This window comes from Mastacembelus armatus, chromosome 15 (assembly GCF_900324485.2).
Source record: "Mastacembelus armatus chromosome 15, fMasArm1.2, whole genome shotgun sequence".
NCBI classification, from domain to species: Eukaryota; Metazoa; Chordata; class Actinopteri; order Synbranchiformes; family Mastacembelidae; genus Mastacembelus; species Mastacembelus armatus.
In genome coordinates, this window is record NC_046647.1 from 11,579,162 (window position 1) to 11,601,127 (window position 21,966).

A 21,966-nucleotide genomic window follows, 5' to 3' on the forward strand; every position below is an offset into this window, starting at 1 on the left:
ACTTGTGGGAGCTCTTTGTTGATGGCGTGACATAGTCTGTGTCTCTGAGAATTGCTCTTAACCCTCTTTACTGGAAAGTTTTTCTGCACGTACAGATCAAAGACAGTGTGCCGAGCATCCCACTGCCCAGGTGATGCTTTTCTCACTAGACTTTGCTTCTGTTATTTTTAGCGGTTGTGCTCATCAAATCATTTGGGGGAATGTAACATTGATGATAATGAAACACTGTTTGTTCACTCTCGTTCAATTAAACATTAAAGGACAATACCAGTGTTAATGACACATGGGTCACAGAGTGTGTTCGCCTCATTAGTTGTTGAAACAAGGCACAGAGTCACAATTTAAAGGTGACATTCAGATGTGGCATTGTATTTTCATCAACTTTAAAGCCTTTGAAGTGCCCAAGGTATCACTCCATAGTTTAAAACACTGTGAATCTTAGCTTGAGATATTATTCCTCCATTGAGTCATTAATTGCTATACCATTTCTCTAAGCTTGTGGGGGCCTGGGGACTCTTCCAGCATGCACTGGATGAGACAAGGGCATAATCTGGACAGGTCTATCTCAGGGCTAACACACACGGAAAAACAAAGTCATACCTACAGGGAATTTAGTTTCCACTTCACTTAACTGGCATGTCTTTGAACATAGGAAAGAAACTGGAAGCTATCTCTGCAGACACATAGAGAGCTTGCTAACTCTTTTTAAAGCCGGCAGGTTTGAACTCAGGACCTTCCAAATCGCAATTAATTATGTGATAATAGCATAGAAAATGTAATCCTGCTGTATTTACAAAAATGATTTTACTAAGCAGGGAAAATATTTCACAGAGGGCTTTATTTATATCAACTGTTTTTTTTTTTTTGTTTTTTTTTTTTGATGCTAATGATGATCCTCATTTCTGTTCTTTGATTTGTGAAATAAAGATATTTCTAAATGTTATTATTCAGCCAGTCCAAGCAGCAATTTTGAAGAGGTCCATTTATGCAATCAATTGTGTGTGTTTTTCTTTTTTAACACGCCCCAATACAACACATGTGATGTAACTCTCCATTTTGCTTTTTGGGTGAGCATTTCTGTAGGATGAGGGGTGAGCTGATGGATATGTCACTGGGGTTATTGAGTGGGAACCTCCCATCACAGATGTCAAGTTGAATTAGGACCATGACACCCCAGAAAGCTCAACAGTTATCGTGTGCTGCCCCCATTACACCTGCTCAGAGCACTGCTCATGACTGCACACTTTTACATTCTGTATATTTAGGAACATGCATGTTTCACAGATTTACCTGGTTTACCATATTTTATCTTTGACATTGATATAAGCTGGATATACCCTCTTAAAAACCAAGATACAGTATTCATACCCATTCCCTGTTCTTTTCAGCTGCGTCTGAAGCTTCCTTTGCTTCTACCTGTAATCTCTGATCATGAATCCCTAACTCCCTGAGTAAACTGCTACTAGATGTGACCACAGATCCATGGTAACAAAACTCCACAGGCTGTAACCTGGCTTTCCAGCCTTGTTACTAAGTCTCATTCGTTACCTTAGTAAATCCAAGCCTATTCTGCTCATGTGCCTCATCTGGTGCATCTCCCCATGGTGAAGTGAGCTTTAGAATTTAAGAAAATATTCTGCCAAGTTCTTGAACACAGTACTAGGTAAGAAAAGTGCTGAGACATAGGTGGAATTCTAACTAGATGGCCTGCAATTGCCTTCTTTTTTTTCCCCAAGCCCTACCTGCTACTAAATATATTATATTGCACCAAATCAATAATACGTACAATATTTCCTCAACTACAGCACATGAGTTAAACTAATGCAGTGTTTGCTCTCCAAAGCTTACTGATTTTTATTTTTTTTTTTTTTTTAGTTATTTTATCCATTCGAGTATTGCTTTTGCCAAATGTATTATGTCTGTTAAAACATCAGACATTATTTGTAGTTACTCAAATATTTTCCTTTAGGGCCAAGTGTCTGCTGTTATACTAGTCAAAACTTATTTTGTTTAGAAAAAATCTGATAACACAAACGAGAGGCAAGAACAAGAGGAAGTTGATGAAAAAACAGGGAAATTGCACAGAAGTCATGGCTCGGTACAGTAACATTCATTCGCAGATCTTCTCTCTGTCGTTTACATGTTACATTAACTGTAGGAAATCTCTTTCTGCAGGTTTTCTTGGAAAGAACTGTGAAGTTGACATAGATGCATGTGCTCTTCCCAACAACACATGTCCACCAAAGACTCAGTGTTTGGATCTGTCAGATGGCCTTGAATACACCTGCCGTATTCCCTGCCCTCAAAACGTTCAAGTGAGTGAAAACATCTTAAAGAACTACATGTCCTCAGCTGTTCTTCTGTATCCATGTGAACTATTAGTCTAAAATACTGTACGTGATTGAGCTCCCAGTCCTCTGGTTATTGTGTGATGACATTATGACAAGAGCCAGGAACCATAACAAGCACATTTATGAGGTTTATGTAATTTTTGTACTGTATCTATTTTATTTACAGTCTCTGCAATCCAGGCATTGTTTTTTTGTCTCAATTAAGCAAAAATGCAGAAAGCACTGTCTGCTACGGGTTAAAACACTCACATGACCGTCTTATGTTATATAAGGAAGTTAATGTTTAGTGCGAACTGTCAGTATAAACCAAATCGTAACGCTGAGAAGTGAAGTGAGAAGATCAAATATTAATTCAATATTTTATTTATAAAATGGGGGATAATCCTTTGTTATACATAGGGATAAAAATAAGCATAAATCCCACAGGAAGATTGACAGCAAATGCGATAATCCATAAACACAGCAATCAGCTGGTGCTGAAGCTGTACAGTATGTTAATTCAGCCAGGAAAAAGGTTGTATTCGATTTTTGACTAATGAAGGAGTTCACTGCTGCTTTAAGGATTCTGCTGTGTGAAACATAAAATACACAAATGTAGTTCAGGAGCAAATTCTGACCTTTTACCCGTCTTCAGTTAGTAAGTACAGAGTTGTATGAATATACATATAATCACCGTATATGATGTAAAGAACCTTTCTCTGTTCTTTTGAATGAACATCTTCCAGGTTTTTAATACTCATGATATAAAAAAAGCAAAGCTGGAATTATGTCATTGTTCGTCAGGGATTTTTCTTGCACAAGGGTAGCACATTTACAGGACTGAAAAGGCCTCTGCCATCTCATGTGGACGGCTGCTACTGAAGATTTGCAGCATCTGTATTTGTGAATGCGAGGGTATTTTTATGTATGGATGAATTGCCCCTCTGTGTTTTTTAAAAAAATAAAATAAAAAAAAAAGCAGCCACACATGAGCAGAGGAGCTTCTTCAGATGACAGATGGAGATGATCACACACTGTGGAGCAAAAGCTTGTGTTGGCCACAGTACAGAAATGCCATGATGTCTGCATTATGCACCTTTCCACAAACCACAAGCCAGCACATCCTCTGCCCCTTTGTTTTCCCTCTACTATATATATATATATATATATATATATATATATATATGTATATATATGTATATATATATGTATATATATATATATATATATATATATATATACATGTACCAGATAGCGGGCATATCTTTTTGTTGCAGAGAACTCTTAAGATGTTTAGCCTTCAGTGACCATTGATCCTGTCACGTAAGAAATGATGCAGATGGTGAAACGAATACTGAGTAATCAGTATTCATGACTGTGGCATGTGGCTGTAATGAAGCTCATCTTCAGACAGCCAGGAGCAAGATGTGATTAGAGGTTGCATTGTAAAATAATGATTATATTTTGGAGCAGAATGGGCTCAGTGCAATCTACAATATTGTTATGCAAGCTGAAGCGATCTGATTTCTGCACATGAAGTATTATATCTTAATTCATGACGTGCACGTCTAACAGCTCGATCTTCCATCGACAGCCATGTGCCAACGGAGGACGGTGTGTGTTGAATAATGTCAGTAGCTACACCTGTATCTGTACACCTGGTTGGTCTGGTCAGAACTGCCGTATAAATGTCAACGATTGTGTTCAGCATTGGTGTCAAAATGGAGCCACTTGTCTGGATGAGATTGATGGTTACAGGTGAGTGTTGAAATCCTGATTGTCTTCGGGCACCAGAATGTCAATGCTTTTTAAATGCTGTGATATTTACTGTTCCCATTCCTCAGGGTTGAATGAGTTCTTCCTAAACTACATAGTATCAAAAAATTCTCTTTCATCTGTTGCTAGCTGCCTTTGTCTCAGAGGATACACAGGCGTCTACTGTGAAGAGGACATTGATTACTGTGTTGACCATCACTGTTCAGAACACGGTGTTTGCCTGGACCAGCTGTATAATTTCACCTGCCGCTGCATGCTCGGATTTGAAGGGTCGTTCTGCGAACTGGAAACAAATGAGTGCAACAGCTTCCCCTGTGCAAGTGGTGCCACCTGTGTGGACCTAATCAGTGATTATTGGTGCGACTGTCCCCCAGGGTTTGAGGGTATGAGACCATCTGACGCGAATGTGAGCCTATTTACAACCATTAGTGTGGCCAGACACAGAAATAATCAGGGTTTAGAGGAAGTTTTAGTGTTTACATATTCAACTTTTAGAGGCAGAAATATACCATGTTCACATAAAAAGTTCCCAAATTGCAACATTGTCATGTTGCAATTTGATAGATTATGAAAGATTGTTTAATCATTCTGCTTAAACAATCATGTCCTATTTCATTTATTGAATTTAATGTGTTAATGTGACTTAACTTATAAAAACCTGAAAGTTCCCAAGCTTGTGTAATAAAATAGTAATATAATAATCATAGTACACATTCACTTGTTACAACATGCAGATGTAATTACTTTAAAATATCCAAATAGTTAAGTTTAGTTTAAAAAAAAAAAAAAAAGTTTTTCCTCACAGTCTGCATCTTAGATCTTTAGCATAATGTGGATAGTTACCATCGCTAACATGCATCTATAGTTGATCTTGACAATGTGTGATGAAAATATCTAAGCAGAGATGAAATAATTAATATTGGCTGGTGTAAGCTGGCTCAGTATCACACCAGTAACAGTGTGTGGAGTGCAAAGTATGACATACACAGTATATTTAATGTACGGTCAGTAGCATCTTAATTATGTGAGAACATGATTAACAGAGTGCTTGCCAGTGTATGTTGTCATGATGAGAAACGTACAGTTACCTTTGGTGTAGACAGCAGAGCAGCTTGAAGAGCCGTGCCTGAGGATGTCGGGCTGTTAGTTCTCTGTGAACTCTCCAGCTCATAGAGAACTAAGAGGTCTGAAATATCGCCAGAGGCCAGACCTAGTGGAGCTTTATATTTGTCAGTAAAATTTTAAATCAATTCATATCTTACTCTTGCCCAGAGGATACTAAAATTGAGGTTACGCAATTTATGCATACATACAAGCAGCAATATATTCATCCAATCACATTTTGAGCCAGCAGAATCAGAGGTAATCACCTGCCTCATGAAATAAAATCCCATCTTCAGTAAACCAGCTGCTGCTAGTGTTCAGAAAATAAATAGAAATGTGTACTGCATATATGCTCTTAATGTTCTCGTGACTAGAATCATTATTCATATATTCAGGTTTTCTAACTTACCAATTATTATTGAATCTTCACAGTGACAGCTAAATGTACTAGTTGAAACGTATTTTAAATGGTTTTATCTCTGACATTAAGTAGAGTTTGTGTTTCTCTGCCTTATCCTGCAGGGAGGAGCTGCACTGAGAATATAGATGATTGTTGGTCACACCCTTGTCTAAATGGAGGCTCGTGTATGGATCTGATAAATGAATACATTTGTCATTGTCCTCTTGGTAAGTGCCAACTACTTGTGCATTATTGAGCATGTTTACAAAAATATCACGCTATTAATTTTCTGTGTACTGTACCTTGGGAATATGTGGAAAAGTTTGTTTCTCATGCATTTACATACAAATTTGTTTTGCTTTGATCATTTTTCAGTTTTTGTTTTAAGATGCACTTCTAAAGATAGCAAAGAGTGGAATTATCAGTTACACCAGTCTTTTGAAAGTTTGAATGCAGCCAAGGTTAAAACAGGCTTTTATAAAGGCTCTATGTAGAAGTAATACATCAGTTTTATGGTCGGAGGTAGACAAAACATCAACTGTTATTTTCCCGTTTATTTTCTGCGATCAAGGATAGGATCAATGTCAGTAGAAGTGGCTTTCTTAATTTGAGTTAGATATAGTTTTCAGAATGTCCTTTTATCGCGTGGCAATCTATTTTACAAATTGATAAATGTTCAACATTTATAACACATGTTCCAGAAGGGATCCATAACTACTTTCTAATGGAGGGAGGTGTTGCATTCCTCAGTGTGCAGCTGATTTTACTATGCCCTCTGGTAATAAAATACTTAATCACTACTTGATTGCATGAGTCAGAATGCCACAGACAGCCTACTTGGCAATACAAGTCCAATGTCACATTCAATAGTAAACAGCCACAATCCACATAACAGGATTTACAGACAAATATTTGAAAATTAAAATCAACAAAGCATAGGTGTTGACAGTACACAAAATACACCTTGGCACTGAGCCTGGGGTCAGTTGTGGTATATTATTTTCTTAATATATTCCACAAAGGCAGGAAACCTGTGCAGGTTATGCTGGATATTTCATATTTGTAATCCTTTGAAAGTCTCCCCCTTCTGCTAGAGTTGTTTAAATTCGATTTACTGAAACAATGTCACCACTGTTTTGTTGTCACTGTGCATCATGTTTTTATTCTGTGTCTTTGCCTCAGACAAGTATGTCTCTGTTTTACTGCACAGTAAATCAGCACAAACGTGGTTAAAGTCATTAAAACATTTACTGCCTCGATACATGCACAGCACCTGTTACACAGTGGGTTTTATGACATTACAGACACACCAAATGCATTACTGTAAATAATCAGCTCTTATTACTTTTCTGCCTTTAGCTCAAATTTCATTTTGCTCCAAACAGAACACCAATGTGTCAGAAAAGCTTCCATTACGGTTTTGATTTCATTGACAGATTTATAGACAGATGTTTTTGATCACTTTATCTTTTCTGAAATTCAGTTTAATAAATGGTCTGTCAGGTTTGCTTGCTTTTCCCTAGGGAAACAAAAAAGCACAGACACACGCAAAGAAGCAGAAAACAGTGTTTTTCAATTCTGCATTCAGAGCTGCTCCAGTCACTGTTTCCTTTTTTTCAACTACAATACAGTCTGAGAGTTGTCCACTTTTACTTGTTTATTTTAAATGCATTAGTTCGACTGGAAGAATACGAGAAATGTCGACTAGAAAGCTCTCAAGGATTTTTCAATCAAGATTGCACAGCTCCCTAAATCTGTTGTTTTACTGACAGAAAATGCAAATATTTAATCTGCATCTGGATCTGCATCAAAACACACAGTGATTGGCAGTTGGGCTACAGTAATTAGCTAATGGCAGCCATGGTCTCTAGAAACTGCCTAAATCCCATCACAATGGCATCAGGCACCATGATCACACTTTGCATCGTGACTCACAGTGTGCGTTTAAGCTGGTTACAGCTGCAGAACATTCAAGCCTCCAGGTACAAGTTTATCACAAATATCACAAAAACCATTTTTAACATACTCGCTTGACTTTTTCACTGATTTATCCAGATAATTGAAAATGTTGCAAAATCTGCTGAGCCAACACCTAAACTGATTACTAAGTAATTCAGGGAAAATATAAATGTTGTTTTGTGGTGGTGTTTCATAAGCGAGGACACTGTGGCATTAATCAGAACTAAAACCTAATCACTTGTTGGCATATCCCCTGACTTCATCAGATTTTACTGAATGCTATGTACTTTTTTATTTATTTTTTTAACCCTGCTAACACACAGACCATCAAATAAGGCCAGTAATTATAATGCTCTTTGGGTAAGTTAATGAGCTGCACAAGTGACATCCAAATTTCATAATTGTATATAACCATAAGTCTCAGTTGATTCATTAAACTGACTTAGAAGTAATGATTGAATTTGGTAGTTTCTATCCAAGAACATCATTTTCACTTTTTCAGCTCAGTGAAGCAACCACACTGTTGTTGATGAGAGATTATTAAATATGTTGATGAACAGCTTTTCTCAGAGCCAAGGAGTTGAGGAGCTGTTATCAGTAACCACTGAACATGAGTAGGCTACATGAGCGACTGTCAGTGAAGTATTCAAAAAAAAAAAAAAAAGGAACAAAATGTCTTGTTACTGTAAATTTGAACACAAAATTTAAAAAAATTAGTTTCACTTTCTGCCTTTTGTTCTGAGAGACATGGGCCGAGCCAGTAGCAGCTGTCAGAAAGAATAGGAAGTCCCATTTGGACATGGTGACACTGTAAATGTGACATTCCTTCATGCAACATTAACCTCAGAGTGAATTGCATGCACAATTGGTTATTAAACACTTCTGAAGCACTCTGTTGGAGGCAGTGGATGTACATTAACTAGTCAAGGCAATACATAATATAATGGGGAAAGGTTAGTTGGAAGGTCATCAAACATCCAGATAGATGTGTTGATGTGGAGTATACTGCTTTGGATGCAGGCTACAAAGTAGAGACAATAGAGACTGTTTACAGCTAAACATACTACATCATCTTCTATAAACGCTATGTGTATATTCACCCCTTGAGAACAAATTTGTGAGACCTACTTTGCAGACATTGACTGCACCCTGATTAGAAAGCTTCACATTTAAAAAGATCTTTGGTTAGGATGAGTATTAAACATTTTGTTCTTGACATTCAAATATTCCTTGACTTGCAAAAGTAAACCTCACAGTCTTTGAAGTCTCTGTGAAGTAAAAGCTAAATGTAAAATATCGGTCTTGTTTCTACCTACATTACACTTGTGATGTCACTGGGGGGGGGGCAGTCAGTCATTTTTATTTGTGGAAACACATGTAATAGGTATCGGGCAACCTGTCTGTCTGTGCTGTATTTACAACAATAGGTATTGATGTTGGGATCTATCAGTGACATGCAGATGTGCAAATCCAGGGGCAGATGAATGTGATACAGATAATTTCAGTAGAGTGGATTTCTGTTAGTGAGCATACTGCATAGCAGGTAGATTGCAAGGTGGAGAATCAATAATCCCATTAATCTCCTAAAGAAAAGGTGTCTTTACATAATAAAAAATACAACCTCATAAATAGTGTTGCATAATGTGCTGGTTGGACTTCAGTCATTATTGCTTCTTTGGCGGGGTTTGGATGAATCTCTCTTTTCTGTTGTTAATTCAGTTTTCATTACAGGATTCAGGGGGAAAGATTGCTCTGTGGATATTGACCTTTGCTTGTTTGGAATGTGTAGTGAACATACATTAATATGTACCGAGACCAAAAATGGACAGAATGTCTCCTGCACATGTGAAAGAGGTGAGCAAGAAAAAAGGTGTTAGATTTGTCAGTCAGATGCATTAACAGGAGGAAAATCAGCACGTTGTGAGAGTGAGAACTCGTGGATTTTCTGCTTCATCACTTGTTTCACGGTACTAAAGTGAACTTAGTTGTAAATCAAAAAAGTAAATTCACTTTTGTTGCTTTACCACATTAGTTCTTTTCAGTACCCACTGTACCCAATACTATATACTCCTGACAGTACTTTTTTTTTTTTCACCTTCATTTCACATGCTCATATCACAGCAGTGCCACTATAATACTTTATTTACCAGAACTCATGCTACTAATTTCTGAATATGGTGCTTTAAGTAAAAACAGTTTGCCTGTCAAACCAATCATGCATGTTGACAGTACTCAATGCAAGCTCCGCTATGCCTTTTCAAATGAATAGCTATTACAGAGAAGTTCACGTAACCCAATCAATAACTGTAACTTCATTACTCCTGTGGTACTTGTGCTTGGCAGATGTCAAAGTGAAGGATTGTGAGTGATTTCATATGTAAATGAAATCAACCTGCGAAGCACTGTTCTCCCAAGATCCTTTCTGAAGGGAAATCTGGGAGATGCTGTCTTGTCTAGATGTTGCAGGTCGACAATGTTGCCATCCATGTTATCTAATGCTTACCAGCCCAATATGCTGCAAAACATGTGACTCATATCCTCCTCCACTGTATAGCTTATCCCACGCTGTTTACTTTTTAACCTGGTATTTAGTACTTAGAGTAAATTGTATCCTTGAATTGACAAATTGTATAACCTCAGTGTTCTTGTCATGAAGGCTATAGTGGAAATAATTTCTAGATTTTTAGGTTATCAGTGTAAACCTTTTTTTGAAGAGCAGGTTTTGCACAGCAATGTTTGTGTTTTCACAACCGTAAATCAATTTTTGACCGCATTTATGGTTGTATTGTACATTAGCATTTATTTCAAAGGAATAACTTCAAACTCTGACTTATTTTTGTCATAAGCTGTTGTTTCATCAGAAGCCCTTGTTGGCATGAGGCAGTCATCCATCTGGTTTCCACAGTCCACCATTTGTGTTTTTTGTTTTGTATAAAATTACAGATTTGTTTTAGTGGAAAACTATGTCATTCTGCAGAAGGACCACTTACATTCTTTTTCTTTTGAATGCATTTTTCCACATTTCATGGTAAAGTCTACAGTTAACACACATCCACTACAGCCAGTAATGTCCTTTAAACACTGCCATGTTCTCTCCCTCTAATGGCCTGTGTGAACGCATTTACACGTGTGCGCTGAGGCACGTTATTTGCTTCACGTGGCCCTTTGTGTATAGATTGATCTTAAGAATCACTGGATTTGGCTTGTTTAATGTAATAAATCAGAAGGGCAATGACTGACTCTTATTAAACATGATTAAATGATCCAGTGAGCTGAGTCTGCATGTGTCCAGCAAGCTCTTTGAATCAATACAACCTTTGAAAACCAGCTTGTGTCCGTGAAAGCAAAGTCATGCTGATCCTAATTGGCTGAGAAATGAAACAGTTCTTTCTTTCTTTTTTTTTTTTTTTTTTGTGTTGTTTCATGTGCTGCAGGGTTTGGAGGGCCATTTTGTGAAGTAAATCTCAATGAGTGCGAGTCAGAGCCATGCCAGAACAGTGGTGTTTGTGTGGATGGCATTGACCTGTATCAGTGCTTCTGCTCCGAGGGTAAGTTGCAATGCAATTATAGCACTGAGTAGTCAAAATGATAGGATTATGTGGTTAATTCAGATCTTTTGTTGTTTTAAAGTGTGGAACCAACCAGTCTCAACCCTAGAGTTATGGCTTATGCTTACAGGAAATGAGAAAACCCATTCACAAATACTTTTCGATTAATTTGGATAAATGGAGGTTACAGACAGCGAGTTATTTCCACTGCAACTCCAGCTCAAAGTAGCAAGCACCTTATAAACATTTGGTGTAATGATAAGCACCCTGTAATTTTTTTATTATTGATATTGTTAACAGGAACGTACAACAAATGGAGATTTGACTTTCAGTAACTTGGTATAAACATCTTACATACAACTTAACAATATGTATAAATGTAACTGCCTCTCCACTCAAGTTAATTGGGCACTAGTACCAATTTCTATTTCACGTATACCAGTATTTAGTGTAAAAATAAGTAGTATCATTTACTTTTTTCAGTGACTTTGGTTTTCTTGCTCTTTAAATACTTAAAAAAAAAGAAAAGTCTGACTTGTTTCTTAATTTGTTCACTTTGTCCATTCTTTCAACAGGCCAAACCCAAAGTTTTACAGTCAACACCAAAACCTTTATTTTTACTTTGTAAATTGCTTCTCACTTCTTTATAACAAGTGACTATGTTCTTAATCATTTGTACAATTAGGACAGGACTTTGACATTCTCCATTCAAGACCTCATTAATGCAGAAACTGAATATGAAACATCATTCACCAGAATTCTTGACCTGTTAAAAAAAAAAAAAAAATCTTATATCTCAACAATCAAACATTCACTATGAATAAATAACTCCCAACTCAAGAGATGGTTTGCATATTACATTCATTACAGACTATTTTGATCTGTAGACTTAATTTGATCGAATCTGTCAAAAATACTTCAGTGCAATTAGAGAATGGAGAATTCACCACTTTTTATCCTTCTTTGCCCAGCACCATGTCCTCGATATATTTTTACATATATTATAGACTGTTAAGAGTCAAAGGAAAACTTACTCATCTATTAATACCTGCTTAATCCTAATTAGGGTCACAGGGATCTGCTGGAGCCTATCCCAGCTCTCTTTGGGTGAAAGGCAGGGGTACACCCTGGACAGGTCACCAGTCCATCACAGGGCCACATAGAGACAAACAACCTCACACACTCACACTCACTCCTATGGACAATTTAGAGTCACCAATCAACCTGACATACATGTTTTTGGACTGTGGGAGGAGGATGTCCTAATCCTAAAAACCCCCAAGGTTAAAAATCACCCTAAGGATTTACCCCCCCATGCATCTCAATGTTGCGTACATTGTTCTGAAGTTCAATGACAATAGACAAGTTTATGAGCCAAGCTGTATTGTCATCAACTGTTGAACTGTATTTTCTTTTTTTGGCACACTACCGATTGTTGACGAACGTTTTACTGACCATGTTGTACAGGCTGTACATGAGTCAGTTTTCTGAGATCAACATTGATGACTGGCTTCACATGAATTTCTGCTTTTTTCCATGCTTCTAAAAATGATCATTCAGCGGATATTCTTTGTGTTTTCAGAAATCTTCACATGGGTAATACAGACTGTTTAATGTTATTTAGTAATATAAAAACACCACATTTACAAATATGAATCTAATCGAAAATATCAACCAAAGAGCAGATCAGATAACAAAAGATGATTTTGAACACATGATGCTGGTTGCTAATTTTACTCACTATGATTTTCAATTGCATTTTTTTCTGATGTTTCCTGGCATGGAAACATGAGGCAAACATAAATTTGCTCCAGTCACATTAAATCGTTCAATCACAAATTGTCACTTGCATCATTAGAGTAAGAAAAAATAAATCTCCGGTGTTTTCCCAATAATTTCTTGGTCCAGTTGACATCTTACCTGTGAGACATACCTCTGATTAAACCTCAATTGCGGGTGAAGCCTGTTATGCATTTTTAATGAAGTCAGGATAATTGTCAAATTTTATGACATGGAGAGAGGTGGAAATTGGTTCCATGGTCAGTTTGAGAAATGATGAGAATTTGACCTGCACCGATGCTGCTGATAGCCAGGCATTAGTCATGGCCCTCCTGTAGCTGCAGTGTGTGACAGTGCTAATGATAGTCATTTTGTAGCGTGACCATGCAGTAGAACATATTTATAGGGGACTAAAATGCCAGAAATTGGCAGCACTCACTTTTATTTCATGACTTTAACCTTTTATTTTTTACAATATCAAAGGTGCTGTGCTGAACATATTGCAAAAAAAAAAAAAAAAAATCAGATAGACATACGATATGAAGAATACAATTTATATCCTCATATGCAGGCTGAGTGCAGTTTGGTACTCACTATACTGCATTTACTTGTGATGAGCTTGCAGTGAAAAGCCGGCGTGTAAAATTTCATGACTGCAATAAATAGCTTTTGGGTGTAATTTGATACTAATTAGTGTCTTTTTAAATCTGATGTTTACTGACATTCACACACCATCCCTGATTATAGTTTTTCTCTTCATATCAGGGTTTGGGGGGGTGAACTGTGAAATCAACTATGATGAATGTGTTCATGGATATTGCGCCAATAATTCCACATGTATTGACCTGGTTGCAGACTATGAGTGCATCTGTCCTTTGGGCTTTGCTGGTGAGTTATCTGTGTCATCATTTTCTTAGTTTAGGCTTTAATGAATGTAGTGCAGATTGATGACTCTTCAGCAGTAATAACCTTCAAAGTGGTGCTATTGTCTAATGTAAGGGCTCTTTCACTTATTTCAGAAGGTCTACAACTGTCTGTCTACTGTATCTGTTGTATCTGTCTTTTTTTGTCTCTGTCTCTCTGCCTGCCTGCCTGCCTGCCTGTCTGTCTGTCTCTGTCTGCCTGTGTTTATCTTAAATAGACCAGCACATATAGCCTGTGATTCAAGTGCACAAAATACCAAGCTGTACATTCATATTGTATCATTATTTTTTCAGGTATATAATTGGGTGGGGGTGAATGTAACCTTCAATGTATTTATCATCCCTTTATGTTTGTTGAGCAGTTTTGAGAGTTTTATTCATATTTTGTACTATGACATTCTAAGCAAGAAAATTAGATTAAATAAACTGTACCTTTGGTTGTGGGAATAAACAAGTGACCGACACTGAATGTATGATACTGCAGCTATACAGTAATATCACTCCTCCTGGCTCCACTATTGAACACATACATACATTTATTTTGTCATCTCTGCAGTGAAACTCGCTTATATGACAGGTTATTCAGATGTGTCGTTATGTTGGTTATGTGATCCTTTTTTCTGTAGTTTTTTTTTTTTTTTTTTTTGTAACAGTCTTTATTCACCTTTCAGGTAAAAATTGCACCAAATCTGTCTCTGCCTGTATGTCACATGTGGATTTCTGCAAAAATGGAGGAACCTGCTTCCACATCTTAGCTGGAGAAGTACAGTGTATTTGCCCTCCAGGTATTAAAACACACACACACACACACACAAATTGATTCATCAAGAAATGTAGACATGCCAAAATTTGTACAGTAAAAATAAGTCTTCAGAATTCCTCCCTTAATGCATGTGAAAACATTTTAGTGGTGCTACCAAAACAGCTTTTACCTTTGAGGTGAATACCATTGGAAAGCGTATGTTCAAAGCCACAACTGTTTTTTATTCTGTAGGTTCTACACTGTTGATGAAATCCTTCCTCGGTTTTAGTGCTTTATTCTCTGGCGGGATAAACTATGTAAATCAGCAGGGAAGAAAAACACTGGCAACGACAGCATTGTGAGAAATCACAATCCATGATTTTTGCCTGACATGGGAGGGCTGGAGGATACTGTAAACAGCACAAGACATCAATCACTTCTTTGATCCCACCTCTTACAGGATACCATGGCAATGACTGCTCCTCATCTGTGGACCAATGTGTGTCAAATCCTTGCAACCCAGAGGGGACTCTCCTCTGTGAGGCCCTAGCAAATAATTACAGATGTGTGTGTCAACATGGGTACACTGGGCAACACTGTAAAACGCTTATAAACCACTGTGTCGATGGCCTGTGTCAACATGGTTCACAGTGTGTGGACTTATCAGGAGGGTTCAACTGCAATTGCTTACCAGGTGGGTTGGCTATTCAGAAGGGGGCTCATTTCAAATAGAAGCAATTCCTCAAATGCGTCATCTTCATAGCAGACACAGTTCCAGTTTGATGCTTTCACTTGTTCAGCTTCCTTCTCTGTGGGAGTCTAATCTCTTTGGCCTTAAGCAATAACACGTAACAGCCTTATAAAATGTGTAAGTGGGGACTCAGTTCATCAGGTTGAGAGCTGACTTCAAAGCAGTGATGATGCTTTAAATGTCTGTCTGCCTACTTAGGATCCACAAGACTTTTGTTGACGTTTTATGAAAGTAAGGTTATCAAAGTAGTACACTATCATTAGGAATTATTAAACTCTTGCGCTCTATAGTTTGATATTACAATTAGTTATTACATTTCATTGTGAAAGATGTAGGAATTCAAGTTTTTTTTTTTTTTTTTTTTTTTTTTTTTTTTTTTAGTCAATGTCTAAATCCATAGCAAATACTTACCATCCTTCCTGTTACGATGTATTTAAAATGGGAACCTCAAGGTTATTACCTTCCCTAATATACCTTTGCAATTTGGGTTTATAATTACTGAACCCCTAAATTACATCATTATGTGGTAGTATAAACTGCAGATAACTACCACTTTATGCCCATAATTACCAAATTTGATAATTACCTACCAAGCTCCTTTTCAACTTACAGGACATGAACAGCCTAGCATGTGAAGCATTAAGTGCTCAGTGGCTGTCAAGGCCAATATAAAGTGTGGCATTACAGGGAAAGGCAAAGCAATGCTGAAAGGAACAGAGAAAAGAGCAGTTATAAAAGCTTCCCTCTTCCGTTATTCAAATTAAAATGTTATTTGCTGCTTTGATGCACTTTGATTTTAGGCTGAAAGTAGACTTCAGAATTGTTCTGTAAACAGAGTTATGTTTACATTCACTATTTCTTAGAAAATTAGATTGTCTCAGTGAAGTCTAGAAAATATGTTGAACACATTTCTTTTCATTATTACAAAAAAACATGAAATACTTTTTTTTTTTTTGGGTGGGGGTATGTTCATTAAAATCAGCATGGTTTATATCTGTTTTCTACCCAGCAGCTGTCTTCTTCGGTACATTGTGACAGTACTTCCCACATTACTGCTACCAACAGTGAGACACACTGATGAGACACACTGAAAATGTCAGCAGTGATTATGTATCATGCCTAGATTCTTGTGTGTGTGATACATACAAGACACTGACCCGTTTACAAAACCATTGCTTCTTATTACTACTAGTGTCAAAGACTCCACAGGGGACCATTTTAGTTATTACTTTAATTCTGTTTTACCAAGCCTCTGAATATTTAAGTCATTGTTCAAAAGTGTTTAGTTTGAATAGATACACGGTTTCTGTGTATTTCACAGCTTTAAAAGCAGCTTTATAATTCTGGGCATTAATTTAACAGTGCAGTAATTGCAAACTTTATGTTTTATTTGTGCGTTTGAATGAAAAGGGAAGACGAGCTGAAAATCAGTTAATCAAGTAGATTTGATGTTTGCTCTCTAATATTTATGACTGACTGTGATCATTAATAAAAATCTTTACTAGGCAGTTTTCCTACAGTGATAAATGTAAAGGCTTCCTATCAGAAAAGAAGAAATCTTATTAAACATGTTGTCCTGTCTCTGCAGGTTTAACAGGCCAGTTTTGTGAGATCAACACTGACGACTGTGGCGAACAACCGTGTGGAGTCCTGAGTATTTGTAAAGACGCTCTCAATGGCTACAATTGCTTCTGTGCACCTGGATTTATTGGTAAGTGAAGGCTATCTTGAAGATGCTTTTTGATAGTTAAAGTGACATTTTATTCACAGAAGCAATGTGTCAACGAGTTGTGCGCCTTTCATACTTTTCCTAGGAAATAACTGCGAGATTGAAGTGAATGAATGCCTCAGCCAGCCGTGTCGAAATGGAGGCTCCTGCATTGATGAGCTCAACTCATTCAGCTGCCAGTGTCCTCTTGGAATCACGGGTATGTTATCGTTTTCTCTCCATGGGTCTGTTTGTTTGCACAACCCTGCTCAAACTTCAATTTGATGAATGATGCCCGAGTGTTCTGAGGCATATCAATGTGCTTTCAAGTGGCAGGCTTGACATCAGATCAAAACTGGAATTTGCTGGCACTGCCACATGGTGATTAGGCACAATAAGTGTATAAATAATTGAGCAAAATATGAAATGAATCCCTCTAAATTTACAGAAAATATAAGTTGCTCATTTTTGCTGTCACAGTAAGACTTTGAGAGATATAAATCTAACATAATGCCATCAAGGTACAATATATGTCTCTTTAATGATATTCTCTTTGAACAGTGTGTATCCACACAGGCTTTTAGTCTTTAAACTTATATGATATTCATAAAAGGTAGTTGAGCACTGGTTATAAATGTATCTCCCTGCTCTCAATAAAAGCAGTCCATGTCCTGCCAAGCTGTGTTTGACATGCACTTGCCTGCAGTCTGCTTGGCCGAGTGCTGATCACTTTCTGTATCCATGGTAATCAACTACTGCACATGAAATACTGTATAAAATCACATACTATGACTCACAGAGTTTCACTCTTATCGTATAAATGTGACCCGCTATGTATTTAGTTTAAGGTAAATCAGCTTGTATGTACAATAAACAGTGTGATCAGTTTGGACCATGGTCAGGAAAGCCACTTGTGTGGTGAATTGTTTTATTCTTCTTTTTTGTTTCACTGCTGGATGCTTTAATCATAACATTTTACATTTAAACCTGCCTTACTCGACTTTGCAGCAAGACGATGCGTGAATCTCCGATGTAAAGGAGGGAAAATAATTTCTGAAATAACAGTTGCCAGAATCATCAAAAATCATCTTGAAACCATTAATGTTCATCCCAGAAATTATGGTAATTTGGCAAGCAGTCAGCCAGCTATTTCACTCCTCCCCAAATTGGACTGACCAGCCGACTGACCAGCCAGATTTCATTCTTCAAATCTTGCTGCTATTAGGGCACTCATCCTTTATGTTAGAATTTCTAAAGATACAGTGGGTGTTTTTCTAATGAAGTGTATCTATTATGTACAGCATTTGCAGAATGCTGCACTAAGAATCTGAGAGTAGACTAGGGCAAATATTATATATACATACAGTCTGTAAGTGAGCAATCCTGGTGTATTAATCATTTTGCTCAAACTACACATCATAAGAATTGGAGTCATAGAAATCTTTGACTGTCTTCAGAGTGTTGAAGAGAAATAGAAATAACCATCAGTTTAAGACTCACACCCTTAAGAGGACTGCAGTGTGTCAATACATAACTCACGTTAACTTTTAAGTTCACGTCCAGGCCACCTGGGAGGCAGCTGGTATATAAAAGAAGCTCTATTCTTTATAGAGCTTCAAGAGCAGCACAAACAAGTACATAGTAATTACAGTGAATGTTGCTGTAATTCAAAGACCTTTTCTCACATTGGCACTTCACAATATATAACAGCCTTCTCCAAAGCTTACAGAGACCGCAAATGTGTGAAATATGGAGAGTGCAAAAAAAAAAAATCTTGCAGCTTAGTTTGTGTGTGGCTGATTTGCTTTGATTTGTATTTTCAGAGAAAACGAATTAGGAGGGAAACACAAAGAGAATAGTGTGTTTTATGTTACCTGAACTATTTTTAGAGGAATAGTAATTTTGTGGGGGGTTTTTTTAACTTAGAGTTCTTTTAATTTTCAAAACAAAATATCAGTGTCACATAAATTTTGTTAGCATGACAGTAAAATTTTGTTTATTCCATGTGCTGCAAAATGCGCATATATGCTCGGCTTAATTTTTGTGACAACTGTCTAAAATACTGAAACCAAGGCATTCAAGGTGTCACCAGTCATCAAATTTCAAATTCTGCATGAAGAGGATTTGAGTCAAATGCAACATATTTTTCATTAAGTGGAAGGAAAATGGAAAACTGAACATGAGTCATAAGATGTTTCAAATCAAACTTGCTCTGTGGAACTTTTCTCTACATTTTTGACCACTGATGCTTTCTGGTGTCATGTCTTTACAGGTGCCTACTGTGAAGTAAACATAGATGAGTGCATATCCTCTCCTTGCCTACACAGTGGAATGTGTGTGGACCTTGTTCATGGCTATGGATGTGTTTGTACTCCTGGGTATACAGGTTAGTGACTACACTATTTGCATTCAGGCGGTCATTATGTTTTATTCTTTATGTTTCCCCTTGACTGAAATGTATGTTGCATTGGTACCTTATAATTTATATGAACCCATGTAGATGTCATCATGCATATAGGGTAATATATGGACATACATACACAGTTATGTCCACACCCTGTTTATTTAAACTAAAAAAAAGTGTGCGTGCGTGTGTGTGTGTGTGTGTGTGTGTGACAAGACCAGGTGTCTTGTTAAAGGTAGCTAAGGCTGTCAGTACTTTTGATCTAAATGTTATGAGCATACTGAATTAGTCACGGTGCTAACTTGATGTTTTTGCAGGTATGATATAGACATTGTCATCGTTTTTAGTTTAGCACGTTAGTACAGTGGCATTTACAAATTAGCAGTAGAAGTTGCCTAGTGTCAGATCATTACAGATCACGGTAGTAACCACCACAGTCTACTATTACTATATGCAAATGCCCATTGTCATTTGTTTTATATACAGGCATGTAGATAAACTGACCTGGATTTGAAAAATGGCTGCTTAACATGTCTTTTTGTATCTCAACAAGACTATTTATTTAGTCAATTGCATCTTTATTCATAAAGTATGTATTGCTCTAACAACAGGTTTGTTTTAAAGTGATGTCAGCAGCCATAATATCATGCAGCAGAGCAGTTTGGTATTTGCACACATTTTGAAGTCTTGAAGTCTGAATAATTATTTCCCTCCATGTGGCGCTGTGATGCCAACTGTTTAAAAGTACAAAGATGAATAATGGCTGTAGACTAAAACAAAGATAATGTATTTCCACTCATAAAAGTCAAACACAGTAACGGCTTCTGCACTGTCTCCTAATAACTGCTAATAATTCCCACAGAGCAGGACTCATGGTGCGCTGCGAACAACTAAACTGGTTGCAGTGCTGAAGCTTCTTATGATCACAAAGGAGCTGGTTTCTCTCCTTTTTGTAAAATATGTGTGAATAATATGTTGAAGAAAACTTTTTTTGTTTGGAATTTTCAGACATTATATCTGAAATGGAGCCCATGCTGTGAGGATGTTCTTAGCTTTTTTTTATACTTTGCTGCAGCACCATAGGGAATTTTCTCAGGCATTATAGATGTTTTCAGTGCTCCAGTGCACTATCATCAGCTTGCTGTGCATGGTATTAAGATCTGCATCCTCCAACACAAATCATTTGCAAAAAAAAAAAAAAAAAAAAAACACTGACCCTTTATTTTTTTGTTTGTGTGGTTTATCTAATGTATTCAACTCCTGTTTCTACCTGTATGAAGAATTGTGGTTGTTCCAAAGTGATGTCAACAAGCCCGTAGAATGAACAAAAAGCTGTCTCTAAGACAAAATACCAGCTTCTTGTCTGATTACAGTGCTGCTTACGGCGTATACAGTGAAGTGTTTCGTGATTTGGATGTTGACTGTTTTTTTTAACATTATATTGGTGCCTCTTCAAAGTAACATTTATCAATCTGTTCTTTTCTGTCAAAGGTACAAATTGTGAGCTTGACATTGATGAGTGTGCTTCATCTCCCTGCAAGAATGGAGCCACTTGCATTGACCAGCCTAGTAATTACTTCTGCCAATGTGCGGCTCCTTTTAAAGGTAATGAATATCGAGGGAATTGGGACAAAAAGCAAAGTTAATTAACTTCACGTAATATTATTTTACCATCTACATTCACTTCACATGTCTCAACAAAATCAGTACATCTTCATTTGCTACCTGTAGTTAAATAAGGCATATGTGAGTAATTAGTGACATGTAAGCTTTTATAGTTGCCTCTGCCACACAAGTGACAAATTCAATAATTTACTCAGAGGATGGCGTTTACATCACTGTATGGCATCAGTGCATAGTAATGGAAAGAAAATACTGACTGATAATGTGAGGTAATAGATAATTTTCTCAGCAGCAAGAGAGATCCCGGCTTACTTTTTTTTTTTTATTATTTTATAGCGGTGGAAATGATGAAAAGCTAAGACCGGATTTAATGAATTATTAGTGGATCTATGATGTTATTTTGTAATCCCTGTCCCTGGTTGTTTTTTTTTTTTTTTATCTTTTAATTCCTAATTGATGCATTTAATTTACCATATTTATGAACAATAATAATATCATAGTGTGAATTATTGACTTATCTGTAGATCTTGAAGTTCCCTTAAGGAACAAATGTTGTTTATCTATCTATATTTGCAATATGTATGAAGTTTATACATTCTTGAAAAAGGGTTTCTATGTTTAACAGGGCAGGAAGCCTGTTACTTTAATTGAAAATGTGTGCAATTTGGACTTATATTGTTGAGCTGCAAGATATTGAAACTAGATTTATTAATAAAAATAAATTAAATTGTAGCCACCTTCCACATAACCGAATGACACTTTACATAAAGAACAGAAGCGGACGTGCTGCTAGTACCAGTCATCTTATACCTGCACAAACAAACAAGATTTTTCATGATGTTGTGATGCTGGAACATTTTTTTATGTCCCACATTGGTAAATATTCCAATTTAATGTGGAGGGTTTAGAGCAAAATGCA

General features: G+C 36.9%; 1 protein-coding gene across 1 annotated transcript in view; it reads left to right on the forward strand.

The window, feature by feature from the left end:
• eys (eyes shut homolog) overlaps positions 1–21,966 on the forward strand; it is a 123,602-nt gene that overhangs the window by 13,542 nt on the left and 88,094 nt on the right. Inside the window, exons 8-20 of the mRNA XM_026309983.1 lie at positions 2,176–2,315; positions 3,925–4,088; positions 4,236–4,489; positions 5,733–5,837; positions 9,301–9,423; positions 11,004–11,117; positions 13,662–13,784; positions 14,491–14,604; positions 15,022–15,255; positions 16,901–17,023; positions 17,127–17,240; positions 19,293–19,406; positions 20,916–21,029. Of these exons, the coding sequence (XP_026165768.1) occupies positions 2,176–2,315; positions 3,925–4,088; positions 4,236–4,489; positions 5,733–5,837; positions 9,301–9,423; positions 11,004–11,117; positions 13,662–13,784; positions 14,491–14,604; positions 15,022–15,255; positions 16,901–17,023; positions 17,127–17,240; positions 19,293–19,406; positions 20,916–21,029 (1,836 nt within the window). The remainder of the gene's footprint in view (positions 1–2,175; positions 2,316–3,924; positions 4,089–4,235; positions 4,490–5,732; positions 5,838–9,300; positions 9,424–11,003; positions 11,118–13,661; positions 13,785–14,490; positions 14,605–15,021; positions 15,256–16,900; positions 17,024–17,126; positions 17,241–19,292; positions 19,407–20,915; positions 21,030–21,966) is intronic.